Source organism: Alexandromys fortis, unplaced genomic scaffold (assembly GCF_014885135.2).
Source record: "Alexandromys fortis isolate MF-2015 unplaced genomic scaffold, M_Fortis_MF-2015_v1.1 scaffold_42, whole genome shotgun sequence".
Taxonomy (NCBI): Eukaryota; Metazoa; Chordata; class Mammalia; order Rodentia; family Cricetidae; genus Alexandromys; species Alexandromys fortis.
In genome coordinates this window covers 4003768-4020266 of record NW_026067934.1, presented here as the reverse complement: position 1 = coordinate 4020266, position 16499 = coordinate 4003768, and the positions used below count along the sequence as shown (strand labels likewise).

Here is a 16499-nt window from a genome sequence, read left to right as displayed (position 1 = left end):
AAAATAATGGATAAGAGGTTTAATGTTCAGACATTTCAATATTTATTCTTAAATGTGTATTGTTGGGTTGTAGGAATATTGCATTTTGGCTAAAAGAGCATAAAACCTACACATACTAATTAGTTTCTCTATGAAAGCATTCCAGACAATTATAGGATAATACCAATGGTCAATGCTGTAGGTGCTTTTCATTAAACGTATAGTGTCGCTATCAGATAAATTGCTTCATAGAAAAGCACTTACCACAAAGCCCTGTAATGGAAGGTTAAGTGCTATCCTTAATTACTAATTTCAACCCTCATATTTTGCAGTGCAGGCACTTTAAAAGGAAGGAAGTATAGTCTGTTGGTTCTGTTCCTGATTCTCTTGATTATAGGATTTGGTGGTAAAAGCATTAGTCTAGTGGTTTTTATAATGAAAAATAACCTCCCTAAATTTTTAAAATAAAAATAGCCAAACCACAAGCTGATATAAAAGATATATACTAGACCATGATATTGAACTCATATTTAAAAACACTTTGTTCTAAAAACTTTAATCTAGATCACTCACACTTTGAAATTTATATGCAGCCTTTATGGCTCTGTTGCTTGAGAAAAGGATGTTTGAAATTCTTGTGTCCTTTCCCCAATCAGCATCATTCTAAAGTGTATGCAGAGGAGGTGACTAGAGGGCAATAACATGACACAATGGTGAGGTCTCTCTGATCTTCACAACGTTAAATTCATATGTGCACAATACATTCAGAATTTTATCATGTTTAGCAGTAATGTGTTTTTATATGTATAATATATATGCAATTTTCATGAGTGCTATAATATTTTTATATGTCAGCCATTGCATGTGTCCTTCACAATAATAACTGGAAGTTTGCTCACTTTTCATGAATTAATATTAATTAAAGTTCTTAGTGAAAAGACACCTAGAGTGCATGCCTAGATATAAAAGATTATAATTGTCACAATTATTTCTAAATACTTGTTCCTTAATTATTATGCTGTACTAGCTTCTGATTTTTTAATATATTTCTAATATTTTTTCCTTTCCTTTCCTTTCCTTTCCTTTCCTTTCCTTTCCTTTCCTTTCCTTTCCTTTCCTTTCCTTTCCTTCTGTCCTTTTCTTTCCTTCCCCTTCCCTTCTTCCCTTCCCTTCATTTCCCCTCCTTCCCTCCCTCCTTCCCTCTCTCCCTCCCTTCTTTCCTTTCTTCTCTTCTCTTCTTTTCTTTCCCTCCCTCCTGCTCTCTCCTCTCTCTCTTTTTCTTTCTTTCATTTGATTTATGGCCTCTCTATGTAGCTTTGGCTATCCTGGAGCTCACTATGTAGGCCAAAATGCTCTTGATGTTTTCCAGAATACCAACTTGGTAAACACTCACTGAATGCTTCCTACTTGACAGTATTACAACAACTTCCAGATGCATGATTCATTTTTCTTAATTTTACATTTTGTCATAAAGAGGTTAGTTTATTAATTTAACTCCTCAAGCATTTGCAAAGCAGAAGAGATTAGGACTGAACTCTGAAAGTAGAGATTGATATAATTCAGAAAAAGCTCAGAAAAGTGCCAAAGATATTTCATCTCTTTGATATGGGTTAGTTCCAGAGAAAAATAGTATTTAACTAATAAATTACTTAACTAATAATTAATTAATAAAATTATTCCAATAAGTGAATAATTTCAACAGAGGTGTTCCTTCTGCACTTACTCTTATTATTAGTTTTATTGTGTAAAATATTAGTTGGTTTTATATTTTTATTTATACTATGTGATAAGTTGTGTGCTGTTTAAAAAGGAATATTTTGCAGACTTCAACTGAGTAGCACTATCACCTCCGAAGTCTTATGAATCACTATGGTTATATGAAAATGAAATGAACTCCCTTTACTCATAGCTTTACACCTGTGGTACCATGATTCCTGTAATTGTGTTTCTTGTCATCTCATTCCAAGCTGGATCTCTGCCTGCCTCCTGCTCTTCTTGCCTGTTTCATGAGTCTCTGTTGTGTGCCACTGTTAAAGAAACAGCTTTGCTCTCAAAAAAAAAAAAAAGTGTTATAATATTCTTTCCCTTGGATGGAAATTTTAACTGTTACTTTTGACAAAGCCTTTTTTTGTTGTTGTTGTTGTTGTTCAAACGCAAGAATTTCGTAAAAAGCTTTGACAGATTGTGCTTTTTATGTGCTCATTTTTCTGTTGCATTGATGCTCTGGATTTTAAAAGCGGTAACGTGTGGCTTCAAGTTCATCTAAAAATGCTGTTTGTACATGGTAGCAAGAACAGTTTAGGACAGCATTACATTGACATGACTCTAAAGTCTAATTAATACTTTATGGTTTCTCAGAAAAACCACAATTTTAAGAAACGGACGCAAACATTGCCTTGCTTTTCCAGTTGTTTTTCACAAAATTGTCCACAGGTCCATAAACCTTGCTTACCTGCAGGGTAGCGCTCGATGACTGGCCAGCTGTCCACCTGTAAAGTGGCATTGCCTCCACTCCTCGTGAAACGCACTACATGGTATTTTCCATCATTAATGATTGCATTGGATTCTTCTATGGCGATGTCGTCTGTCCCAACATTAAACTTTACTCCAATTTTTCCTTGGTGCTGTTAGGAAGGACGAGGATAAGGTCTTATTAAATCAATTGATTAGTCAGCATTTGATAAGAATTTATGTAACAGGTGTTGTTCAAGAATATGCTTTGGACAACAGCTGCATTTCTCTGATTTTATTTCTGAAAAACTGCATGCAATAGAAGCAAGATCTTGACATTTGGGTAAATCTGAGACATCTCTTTCATGGATAATTGATATTCTGAAAGACACACTTGCAAGGGCATTGAACAGCTTCCTTCCTGGGTGTTGCCACTGAGAAGGTGCACAGCTGCTGGCATTAGAGCATACACTCTTATGTTCTCTGACACAGCTCCTTTAATCTAATCTTCTAATTTCAGAAGAAAAACAAGACTTGAAACCCTCCCTTTCAATGAGGTTCTTATAATCAGTGAAATCAGAGCAATGAGATCTGTTTAGAGCCAAATGACAGATGCTCACCATACAAGACATCTCCGAAACAGGGATGGGCAGAGAAAGAGGCATTCACTAAAATGATTTCTTAGTCATTAGTTATCAAACCATCCAGATGTTAGCAGTTTAAAACATACCCATTTGCCTTTATCTAGAAGATAATGAAACTTGACATGAAGCTGCAGCATCTTGTTCAAAGACACACAACTTAGTAAAGACAAGCTGGGACAAAAGTCTGATTACCTCATTTTTAGGTTACATCTTAGCTAAAATGGAGCTAGCACAATTCTCTCTCTCTCTCTCTCTCTCTCTCTCTCTCTCTCTCTCTCTCTCTCTCTGAATTATGTAAAGTAATATTAAAATAATCCTAAGTGGAAAGTTGTGGCTGTTGACTTCAGAATGTCACCAAGAGAAACATGTGCCTCTGTCATCAGCCTTGGAGAAGCATTCTCCAAAAGCAGGGCTGTCAACCCAACCATGAGCTGAACTGATTTTGAAAGTATGTGGACTTTTCATTTAATCAGTAGCCCAGGATACCTGCGCTGCAGGCCCTCGTTAGAGTACATCAACTTATGATGTCTGTGGCATGCTTTTCATAAAGCCTTAGTTGAGAGAAGTGACATGGGGAAAGAGGGTTCTACAGGACACACAGCCAAGCATCCCTGTAGAAATTTTAAAATCATAAATGAGAAGCCTGAAGGTTTGGACCACATAACTTTAGACTTTTCTGGGTTCTCACTAATTAAACTAGGCAGCAAGATGACACCATCAGCTCATGGCCTAATGTAAATTTTTCATTATTTATTTATTCTTTGAGAATTCTATACATATAAACAATGAAGGGACTTTGATCTTACTCTCTCCTGCTTCCTCACCTACTTTTTTTTCCAATTTTCTCCCTCCCCAATTTCTCTCCACCCAAACTTATGTCTTCTTATTTATATTTTTAAAAACCCAAGGGTCTAATTAGTTCTATTCATCTACATATGGTAGCTATGGTTATCCACTGGAGCAAAAGTAACCTACCTGGAACACTTCCCAGCACATTTTAAAAAATAATGTCCATGTATTTGTTAATCACAGACAACATTATATCACTTAAATGAGGTTCTTATAACTTCCTCTGAATTTATCTCATATGTGTTAAGATTGTATACATGTTTTTACTTAAACATATTTGTGTTTATTTAAGTCTATTAAGAATGCATAAATACTTCACTAAGTATTTTATTAAAATGAGCTGATAGGAATTTGATAAACCGATGAAACAACAAGCGCTCACCAAAATATCTAGGGTAAAAACAATTAAAACTGAAAAATTTCCAGAAACTTTCAATAAAATTTCCATTTTATTAGATATCTCTTGTTTGAAACTTGAATTATTCCACAGATACTGAAATGCCTTGCCATTTTAAGGCACATGCCTTGACATGTATTTAAAAGACTAGTGAAAAATATAGCAGAGAATAGAAATCAGCCCAAAGGTAAACTCTATATGAACAGGTCATGCAACTCTTAAAATGTTTCTAGCTACTTTCTCTTCTTAAGGGCTAAACACATATGCAGGATCTTAAGTACTAGCTAATGCCACACGTTAAGACAAGGAAAGCTGAGATTCCACCCCAGACTTTTGTCTCCAGGGTCCATGCTCTACATTACACTTGCTGAATTTAGGTGTATTGGCTCATTACAGCTCTAGAAAAAAAAATGAGTCGGTAAGTCCATCTGTACCTGACTACTGATTTTTATCTCCCTGTTATTGTAGAAATACAATGGGGCCTTCAATTATTATTTGAAGTTCGTAGTCATATATCAAGAATTGTATGCTTAAAATAACTTAATAATTCATAGTATGTAACTGATATGCTATTGTAATAATACATTAGTCCTTTTGATTACATTTTAGCCAAGCATTTGAGTTGACTAAAATAAGCTTAGGAAATTGTTTTGCTATGTTACAAAATTAACTGTAAAATTCTCAAGACAAGTGTGTGAAAGAGAGAGCGTATTAAGAACTGATTCTGATGCACCAAATTCAGTTCAGCAGAAGAGGGAGGAAAGGCCAAGAGCAAGATGAGTCTAGTGATTGGACAGAGATTCTGGGAGAGAGTTGGCCTGGGAGTTGATTTTCCTACCACGGTTACACTTTGCTTCTCCTGTGTGCCGCAGAAAGGGACCTTACTGGAGTATCTCAGATGACTTCATTTGTGCCTTCTGCAATTTGGTTGAAGCAATCAGAAAACCAGGATTTGGTTACACCCGAACAAAGAGATAGCCAAGCACCAGGTGACGAGTGCCTGAGCTGATTAGGACAGAGGCCACATGAGTGGATCAGAGACAAGAGAATTGGAGCAGAAGTGTGTAGTGGCCTGTTTAGGGAGACCTCTGAAAGGGTGGGAATGGACGGTGAAGGGAACACAAGACAAAGTCCATGGACCCAGAGAAAGGATGCTCAATGCCTGAGGCAGGAAAACTTAATGAGTGTCTGAAGGAGGTGCATTTATCCACCTCTGTGGTGTTTTAGGTAAGGTATCATTTAATTTTCATTTATTTAAAAGAGGGATTTAAAATAATTCCTATATAACAAGGCTATACCATTTTTTGGCATATACCCAAAGCACTCAACAGACTCCATAGAGACTTCCTTAGCAATGGTCAATGCTTCTCTATTTACAACAGCTCAGAAATGAACCCAATGTCCTTTGACACTGAATAATGAGAATGTGACAGATGTACACAACGGAATATTATTCATCTGCAAAGAGAAATAAAATCATGAAACTTATAAGTCAATAGGTGGCACTAGAAAACATCATACTGAGTGACATAACCTACATCCAGATAAACAATTGCCCCATGTTCTCTCTCATTACCAGTTCCTAGCTCCAAATCTCCAGATCCGAATATATAACCTTGAGTAATGATCACAGAAATCAGAAAAGGAAGTGGGGACCATGATATGGGAGAGGGTCTGGATAGGAGAAATAGCAGTATACAGATGATGTTCCTGTTACTAGAAAGCAATCCAAATGTCCAGGTTCTTAGAGGAGATCCTCATACCTCTACTTTGCTAAATTAGCATCACACCCAACTGCATTCTAAATACTTATTGTTATATCCACAAGTAATTGTAGCTCTCAATCCTTATTCAAGAAACTTCTTTTTTCAAGAGGTGGAGACCATTACAAAAAATAAATAAATAAATAAATAAATAAATAAATAAATAAATAACAGGTCAAAATACAAAGAACATATGATTGTGGGGCAGAGCACCAATGGATACATCTATGACACAACTCCTGCACGCAAAGCTCAGGGCATATTGTAGAAGTGGGAGCACACAGGTTGTAGGAATCAGAGGACCAGGAAATCTGATTTAGGTTGTGTCCCCTAGAAATGGCAAGGAAGCTTCATCCATGATATCTCAACAATATGGCTGCCTGAAAAAGACCTAAATAAGTACAATACCAATATAGTCATGCTAACAAAGAAGGGGGAAATCTCATGGATTCTCAATCATAGAAAAAAAAAAAAACAAGCAACTAAGGAATGCTAAAAGGGGGAGAATTTAATTTTTCCATTCATTTTTTTCATGGATGAGTCCCTAATTACTTATATAAAGCCAATTGGTCAGTCATTGAAATCAGATACATACAACGAACACTAAACAGACTGAATAAGGTATATTTATATATGTAGGAACATAGAAGAATTAATGAAAGGAAACTGAATTTGAGGAGTAGTAGTGGGCTGGGCTGGCCATGAAAATGGTTAGAGGGAACAAAGGGAAAGAATAAAATGATGGAATCATATTTCAATTTCAAACATAATAAATGAGAAGTTGCTGATTATATGAATGTGTCTTCATGAGCAAATGCATGCCCATATGTCAAGTGGCTCATGTAGAAGTCAAAGGTCAGCTTAAAGGAGTTGGTTCTGTTTTTCAACAGCATAGATTCTAAGGAAAAAACTCAGGTCATTGGCCTTAGTGGCCTTCACATACTCAGCCACTTTTTCAGCCTCTTAGGTGACAGATTTTTGACGGTATGGGTGAGAGAGCTCTTAACAAAAGTACTCTACAAGAACTCAGGGGAATACCCTAAGCTACACTGATACCATAGCATTAGCCTAGAGAGACTCCTTCTGTTCATTATCCCTTCCTGTTCCTTCTGCCTCAACCCTGGAGGATGCATGAAGGAAGAAAAATTAATCATAGAAACAAGAGGAGGCAATTTTCATCTCCCAGAAATGTGTACTCTCAGTGTGGCCAAAACAGACATCACTGGGCAGTTTTAAGGGAACAAGTATGTACTACTACAGGTCAACGAGCTGTAGTTACTTTTATTAGCTAAGAGTGAACAGATGACATTTGCTATCTAGGAAGAGCCAAAGAACTGGCAAGACCCTTCCTGGACTTCCTGGGAAATGGGATTAAAATCCTCCAGGACAGGTTTATATGTGAGCTCTGTCCCAGAATGCAGATTTTTCAGCTTTAATAAGAACATGATGATATTTGTTAACCCAGAGTTAAACAGTTGTTTGGGATTCTTTCCCGTGTAAATGTCTTTCTTATAACAGAAGGCACAGAAGAAAATACTGCTCAACTTTCCAAGCTGCTCTAAGATGACCACGATAGTCTGTTCTCCGCAAACTTCCATTTAGGAGGACCGAGTTTGTGAACAGAGGTATCTTCATGCTAAAGCTTTAAAAATTACACAGTTGCTGGAGAGATTGCATTAAGAATAAAAGCACTTGCTGCTCCTCCAAAAGTCTAAGTTCAGCGCCTAGTACCTATGTCAGCCTGTGTATAACCATCTAAAACTCTGCTCCTGGAGATCTGATACAAGGTTAGAGCCCACTTTGGTACTCACACACATGTAGCACACTTACACACAGCAATAAAATAAGTCATAAACATGATGTCCCCAATTCACAGATGTAAGTGCTTTCAATTTATCCTGAACTTCTGCAATGTACAACACAAAAACACTTATTTCCTAGGATATGGAAATGGCCATATTTCACAATTTTGATTAATTCCCTATATTAAATAAATAATTATGAAACATGAGGGTCAGTGATGCTTGGAGAGGTCCTGGTTATTAAACAATGCCCATCTGTTCTTGGATATGCAATATGCTGCCTCAACTCTGAGTCGCTTTAACATATCGTGAATTCAAACTCTGTGACATAACTAGTCCAAAGCTAACATCACCGGAGTTGGTCCAAGCAATGCCCACCACTGCTCACTATCTCCTCTATGGAAAGGCCTTGGAAAGCAATTAAATATATATGATAGCTAATGGGGCATCCGTCCTGTGAAAAGACATTTAATATAGTGAACTATAAAATACTATGATGAAGACTATTTTGTGAATTCCATATTTACTTCCCTCCAGAGCTGTAAATATGTTCCAAACCCAGCTCATATTGGCAGGAGAGAAAGTTATTTCAATTATATAAAAAAATAAAACTTGCTGAACTTTCTTGCCAATAGATAATTACAGTTTAAAAGAATTCATTTCAAATCCGTATTCCCTGGGATTAAATGTGATTGTCTTGGCAAAGTCTCATGAATATTGCATTAGCAAAACCAGCAGTTATTTCAGCGGACATGTACTGATCTCTCTGTATTATATCTTGCTTGGAATGAATAACTGCCTCATACCATAATTTTGAGAATCTATTCTAAGAACATCAGTAATGAGGCATTTATAATTTAATGAAATCTTCCTGTGCATTCATTAAATAAATAGTGACAAAGGTAATTACTGATTTTTTTCATGAAAGTTCATTTCTGAATAAGGATTATAATATTAAGCCATGCTAAAAGGAACCGTCATGAAATATGATACTGGTTAGGTACTTGAAGGTTCTAGCAAGTGGGATTGCACTAACCAATTCCATTGTGAAATTATATTCATTTGAAAATATGTTTGAACCAAGATTGATATTTAATGATATTCCAGAGCATTCTTTAAATAAAATTTTTATATGTTCTTCATTCAGATATAGTCTAATCTACCTGCATACAATATAGGAGAGATGCAATGTACACAAAAAATTCTGGCTTTCTATATGGCACATAGGTACTCTGCATAAGACTCCAAAGATCCCACATCAAAGCACAGCTTTCACTCCTTTACCTTGTTTTGTGTTTATCTCAGCTGTGTCCAGGAAGAAACTAATAAAATTAAAAATAGCCCGTTTTCAATATTTTGTTTAGCATGCTTCCTTGCCTTAATGACCAACAGGAAAGAGACCAGCCCTGGGAAGTATGCAGCTTAGTGGAGAGCCTATATATGTTCTGTGAGACTCGGCCATGCACTGAGCTCATGCTCCAGGACTATGGGCAGAATGAGGCAAGGCACTCATGTGCACCCGATGACCGGACTCACTTAGACTGCAGGGTGATTCTCGGGATACATATCTACAAGGACACACATCATACACCAGGCAGAATGCTATGCCTTCTAACTCCAGAGACTAATGCTTAACAGGGAGCCAATGTTCTATGGCACAATGCAGTCTATGGGGCCATAGTCACCATTGCTGACATAGCAACTCTGCAGGGACTGTCAGAGAGCCATCTGTTCTCCCTCCTCAAAAGAAATGAACTGAAGTGTGCTCATTGGGTCCTTATAGCTTCCTAAGTCGGGGACCTACCACCGGCTGGTAAAGACTATTATCAATCCAGATGACCCATAATGTCAATACATAGCTTCAGTTTCTATTTTAGTAAATTCCTCTGTACCCCTAATTCTCACTACTACGTCAAAAACTTCTCACTGCACTGCCCTTTCGAAACACTGAATAGGCTGTCTCTCTAATCATTCTGTGAACACATAAAACTGAATATTGACAGTCACCCTATGTGTGAGGACAAAATGGTGGATTATTTACATGCTTTTTGTATTACTATACACTTGAGAAAATAAATTATGAGGCAAATAATAAATTATTATCAAAGAGCTGAAAGATTGTCTGTGAAGAACCAAGTGCTCTGAGGGCACAGGGCTAAAGAATCTCAAGATCCCCCCCCCAATCACCACTGTGCGGGTAGAATCAGTCCACATGGGAGGCAACTATAACAGCCAATGCAAACATACCTGCGTACATAGATTCCCTCCATTTTCCCACCTTCTGTATATTAGAATGCTTACTGGATCCTACATATTGAGCTGCATGTCTGCATGTATACACAGTGCATCTCCTGTCAACATATCTGAATCTCACAGAATACATGAACGTATCTCCTCAAAGAGCTCAAACACACTGCCCCAGGTTTCATAGCTGATAGGGATGGATACTGCAATCTGATCATCTTAGAAAAGAATAGCATTAGCGTGTCCTTGCTCCAGGAAGAACATAAAACCAGAGACTCCAATAGAGACTGAACCACAAGAAAATTTCCTGCTCAGAGCTGACAAATGCATCCCCTAGTACTACACAAAACAGGACAGAGGGTGGATGAGGTCTAGGGCGATGTAGCATAGAAAGACCTCATGTAAGAGCAATGCCCTTTAAGACACAGCATATTTATTTGCCCATTTGACTTTTGTTGAGGACGACATATTTTCTATTTTATGTTGGTATTCTCCAGAATTCTGCACCTGCACTGACTCCATGAATATTTGACCGTGAGTCTGATGATACCACCATAGGGGTATATCATCATCTCCTGGTCTTAAGAGCACTTAATCAAACTTTGTTGAAAACCTGCAACAGTCCTCCTTCCAAAGTTTACATGTTAATTTTTTTATGTCCTTGCCTTTTCTTCTATAGTGTCAAAAAAAAAAAAAAAAAAAAAGAAAAGAAAAGCTTAGGTTTATAAAAATGGTGGTGGGTTGGTAACTATGTCCTTCAAAGCAATAATAGACTCCTTTCACATTTGGAGTTCCCCCAAACTCTTTCATACATAATATTTAAGTAAGCTATAAACCACATAGACTACTGACCAACTCTCTGCCTTCAGTATGCTGACCAAGGGCTCTTAGCTTATTTACAAAGTGACAGCACCATCGCTACTGCTGGATTCCAGACCTACCTATCACATTCATATTTTCTCTCCACTAGACAAGGCACATGAAAATCTTGGCTCCCTTAACTATTGCAAGACAATAATACTAGATCAATAATTATAGTGTTTGCATTTTGAGATCTTCCCGGTATCATTTGTTAAGCCAGTTTTGGGTTATTCTTTTTGCCTGTGGTACAGTTTTGAAGGTTTACAGTGTGGCCATGGATTCAGAAGTCAAGACTGTTTTATGGTATTTCCCAGTAGTGTGAATAACTCCCCTGGGCGTGATATCAGCACAGCTGGGGGATGAAGCTGGTATCCTCTGGAAAACCAGTAATTTCTTCAATACATCCCATCTGCCTGCTGAAGCACTAAACACTACAAAGTGTAAAAGGGATCTGTAAATGTGTAAAACATTGCTTATAAAGTCTCTCTTCTCCAGATAATCGCAGAGCAGAAAGAAATGGGGAAAAAAGTGGCTCTTAGCTTGATGTCCTCACAATTCTTTCAATAAATTAAATTTACAGATCAACCACAGTTTCCCCTTCCTCCTCTCCTCCTGTACCCTCTCCCCACCTCCTTTCTACCTCTCTCCCCAATCCACTTTTTCTTTATCTTCATTCAGAAGGGATAAGGCCTCCCATGGGAGTCAATAAAGTCTGGTATATCAAGGTGAGGCAGGACCAAGCTCCTTCCCCTTGCATCAAGGCTGGGCAAGGCATCTCACTATAGGGAATAGCTTCCAAAGAGCCAGCTCATGTGCCAGGGATAGGTCCTGGTCTCACTGCAAGACTCCCCACAAATACCAAGCTACACAACTGTCACCCGGTGCAGACGGCCTAGGTCAGTCTCATGCCTGCTCCCAGAGTCCATGAGTGCACACACCTCAGGTCAGCTGTCTCTGGCCCACAGAATTCTTAATTTCTCATCGGTCTACTTGAAGTCATACACCAGTTTCAATGACATTAAGACATAACCCCAGCTTGAGCTTTATCAAAACAGTAGCTCATTACATGTGGATTTTTTTTTTTTTTTACTTTGTTTTGTTTTGTTTTCAGTAACTGTTGCTTTAAGAAGAAAATAAAGCAACCTTTGGCTGAATGGTAAATTTGTGCTGTTCACATTGTATGGTCATTCAGGGAACTATATACAACAAACATTGTGCTTCAGGTACTGATTAAAGCCATAACCTTTGTTTTTCCTGCTTCTGTGTCTTTGGGCCATTACACAGCTTGCTATTAACCTACACCAGGAACTGGCCAGGGAGAGGCTGTTCTATCAATTCTCCAAGATGTTGTCACTTCTAGGTAAAAAGTTCTTCTGTCAAGGAGGTTTTGGATTATTTGTGGATTTCATTTACTTGTGTCCCAGGACTATCATTTCTGTGGAGCACGGATTGTAATTAGTCTGACTCGAATGTTCTGCATCTCCATAGCTCAAAGCAGGTGTCTCAGACAAACAGACAAAACATCTTTAGAAGGTAATTGTAAGCCTCTACGTGGAAATGTGACCATAGTGAGTAGGTTATAGGTAAAACCAAAATTAACTTTTGAAATTTTTTTTTAAATCTTAAAAAGCCATGAACACGGATGAAGTATCTAATGAATTATCTGGATGCCTCAGCTGGTACTGAAATAGGGTAACTTGTAGTGCTAGAATTACTTTGAAAAAAAAATAACAAAATAAATAAACAAAAAATAATAAATAAATTAATTAATTTAAAAAAATTACTTTGTAGTTTACATCACTGTTGTAAACTGTGATTTACAAGCAAGATGTAATAGCCATGCAATGCTTCCCCGCAGGCCTGAATTCTTTATGATGCTATTGTGGTTATCTCCAGCCCTAGCATGAAATGTGCTCCAAGAAAACAGATGACATTGTTTCCTTTCTCCTTCCTTTTCCTTCCTTAATTGACTTCTGCTCCAGGACTACTTGCTTGACATTTTTTAAAAAAGGAAATGTATGCATGTGGGCCTAGAAATGCCTCTCCACACTGTTTCATACAGAATCTGCAAGGCTCTGTTACTCATAGTGTGGAAAGTTGTAATTCCCACAGCATCATACAAGCAGATCTATGCTTCTGTGTGTAACAGACACAACAGGGTTTCCTATGCAGGTGCAAGAAGCTCACAGAAAACCAAATAGACTGCCCCCCCAAAAAAGTCCCCTCACCATATAATAATCAAAAACACAAAACATACAGAATAAAGAATGAATTTTAAGAGCTGCAAAGGAAAAAGATCAAGTAACATAAAGTGTATGTTGTGGTTTGAATTGATATACATTAGTTTCTCTTTATATATAGCGGCAGGGGGGGTTGCTATAAGTAACAAAATTATGGAGCCACTCTAACACATAAAATTTAGTACTTATCAACTTTGATTTACTTATTTACTTATTCAAAAATTCTAAACAAACTATGTGATATTCTCTGGTATTCTGTACATTCCAGGTAAAATGTAGCTAGCACAGCAGATGGTATTGCTACCTTAATAAATTTACACCTCACATAATCCCTTTATGTAATAAGACTTATATTAGCATATAGCACATGGCAGATGTCACTAAGGAAAAGAGCAGGATGCCTTCCAGAGCAGGCTCTCGGAGGCATTAAAAAGATGAGAAAGACCCAATACTGAACAGACAGGTTTTCCAGGCAGAGAAACAGCATTTGCACTGGTCCCAAGAAGGGCGAATATGTGAGCAGAAAGATGGAAGTTTAGATGGGTAAATGAAGATACAAATACCATTATCTAGACTTTTCACATAGATAAAGATACATAAATTACATATGAACAGAGGAAAGTTGGAGCCGAAAGAGTCTGTCTATGAAGTAAAACTAGGTTATGGAATTGTGCATAAAAGCTAAAATATATTATTTGAATAAACAAAGTTAAGTGGGAAATGATAGCTGTGCATATTTTTAAAAGATTCCAATCTAAGTGTATGGAATTGTTGATATAGATACGGAGCTTAACAGTATGTGTTCTGACATTCATCTGATTGTTTGTCCCGAAGTGTCATTCATCAGTGTGCTTTATAAAATGTAATATATAAAGGATTCTGGGGCTGGAGAGATGGCTCAGTGGTTAAGAGCATTGCCTGCTCTTCCAAAGGTCCTGAGTTCAATTCCCAGCAACCACATGGTGGCTCACAACCATCTGTAGGGAGGTCTGGTGCCCTCTTCTGGCCTTCAGGCATACAGAAAGAATATTGTATACATAATAAATAAATAAATATTAAAAAAAAAAAATAAAGGATTCTGAATCAACAGGGACTCGCTGCGTTTTCCAAAAGTCATTTACTTCTACAATGTCAAAATATGATTCATCATTCTATGCTGATATTTCAAAGCTAATGTATCATGTTTAGTTTCTTTGTGAGGGAGACTGTCTTGTTAACTTGTTTCTCCGGAGATCCCTTTTATCTGAAGATGGCGCCTGAGTCCACCATACAGGCTCCACCTTAGAAACCCTGTCTGAAAGAAAGCACTGGATGAGTTTTTCACGTCTTCCAAAAATTAGCTCAAGAAATAACTTTTAGCAATGGCTATCACCTAAAAAGATCATTCAAATTTCCAAACTATCCAAGAAAATATTTCATAATAAAATCAGCCATAGGGTTTTGACTAAATAAAACATGTCTACAATGTAGGGTAAAAGGGACAACTCGAGCAGGAAACCAACCAATCACTGAGCACCCTGACTCCGAACACAGAGTCAGTGAAAGAAACACACCTTGGATCTGACACTTGGGTCTAGAAAAGAAACATCTTTATCCCAGAACCCAGGACTAAAGACATGTACCTTGGCTCTGAAATTAGTATCACCCCCCCCACACACACACACACACTTTGTCCCTAGAAGCAGAGTCAGTGAAATAGTTTGACCATAAAGTCAGAGCCATATCTGCCTCTGACCCACTAAACTGGCCAATCCCTGAGCAGAGAAAAGCTAACCAATCCTTCTTCTCCCTGGGAAAACTCTGGCCCTAAGAAGCCCTAAATATGCCTCTCTGGAATCCATCCCTGGCAGCAGGGGCAACCACTTTCCTGGTCTCCTCCTCCCCAAATAAATCTCTTTCTCAAAAGAGTATTGTGTGACAACCTTCATACACACACACACACACACACACACACACACACACACACACCCTCTGCAGACCAGAAGAACCTGGCTGGGACCTGGAATGTCCCTTAGGGTATTGAGCTGAAAAACCTTGTGGAGATACTCCCTAGGGGACCTCAGAAAGGTGGAGCAGAACACAAGAACTTAGCTAGGAATGCTCAGAGCGAGGCCAGGCAGAAAAAATGAACAACTTTTCACAGAGCTGCCCGAGGAGCAGTAGCAGTCTCCAGGAGAAGAGCAGGATCACTATATCCTGCCACGAGACCATCCCTCACCGCATGCAAGCTTCAGGTAGCCTGGCTTCCCAATAGTCAGGACAGCTGTCCTCCAGGGCTGAGTTGTCCTACTGTGGCTCCAGCCTCGAGAGCTGTCCTATTGAGGCTCTGAGTATACCCTGACTTCTGGACGAGTCAGGATAGCTCTGCAACACCACAGCTGTCACACATCACCCTACATGCAATAGGCATGGAAACAAGAGATTTTTTCATTTTTGCTATCTGAAAAAGAAATACTGATAACTTCCTAGCAGCTCAGATCTTCTAGAGCCATAATTAGTAATTTGGTGTACAGATACCAGTTTTGTAACAAGTAAGTCCTTACAGGCACCCATTAAATGTTATATAAAATATAAAAGGTGAGCCATTGGTTACTTCTTGTGACACAATAGCAAAGCTAATTTAATAGAGTTTCTAGTATTTAAAGTATAGATTAAGGACATTGGAGTATCTTTTTACTTTATATTCTAAACTCTTTTTTTTATCAGTTCTATAAATCTCAATGTAGTCTTGTTTTCTTTCTTTTTCATTTCCCTTCAATCTCTCCCTTAAAAATAAGGTTATTTGTGCACTCTTTTAATTCTTTCCTTGCATGAATATTCCAAATTTTTTTCTATTTAAAAATTAAAATTACTCAAACTCTTTAATTTTAAGCCCATCATTTGAAATCAGCCATTTCCAGAGTTTGTAAGAATGACTCTAGAATTTAATATAATTTCTAATTTGACCTGACTTAATCCAAGAAGTTGCTTAAAAATGACAGTTCAGGGCAAGAAATCATCACAGTGATGCTGAAGAAATGAACAATGAAAGGCCCCAGGTTCTTCTGAGCTAGCCAAGCGGCCAGGGTGTTGGGGACGCAGCCCCTCCGCTCTCATATTTCAACAGATGGCGCCCAGACGTGTGGACAACTGAATCCACAGAAAGCCTGAAAAAGCTTGGGAAAGAGTAAAGCATGTTTTCTTGGTAGCAGCAGTTTCTCGGGTCTCCTCTGCTTGTTAGAAGCAAGCAAGCACTCTCATCTAAGAGAGGCTTCCTGACTCAGTTTCAG

General features: G+C 38.0%; 1 protein-coding gene across 6 annotated transcripts in view; it reads right to left on the bottom strand.

Annotated features, from left to right (window-relative positions):
• The window catches only part of Nrxn1 (neurexin 1), a 1063094-nt gene that overhangs the window by 174328 nt on the left and 872267 nt on the right, over positions 1 to 16499 (bottom strand). For all 6 annotated transcript variants that reach the window (XM_050146062.1, XM_050146063.1, XM_050146064.1 and 3 more), the window contains one exon: positions 2432 to 2603. In XM_050146062.1, coding sequence (XP_050002019.1) covers positions 2432 to 2603 — 172 coding nt within the window. The remainder of the gene's footprint in view (positions 1 to 2431; positions 2604 to 16499) is intronic.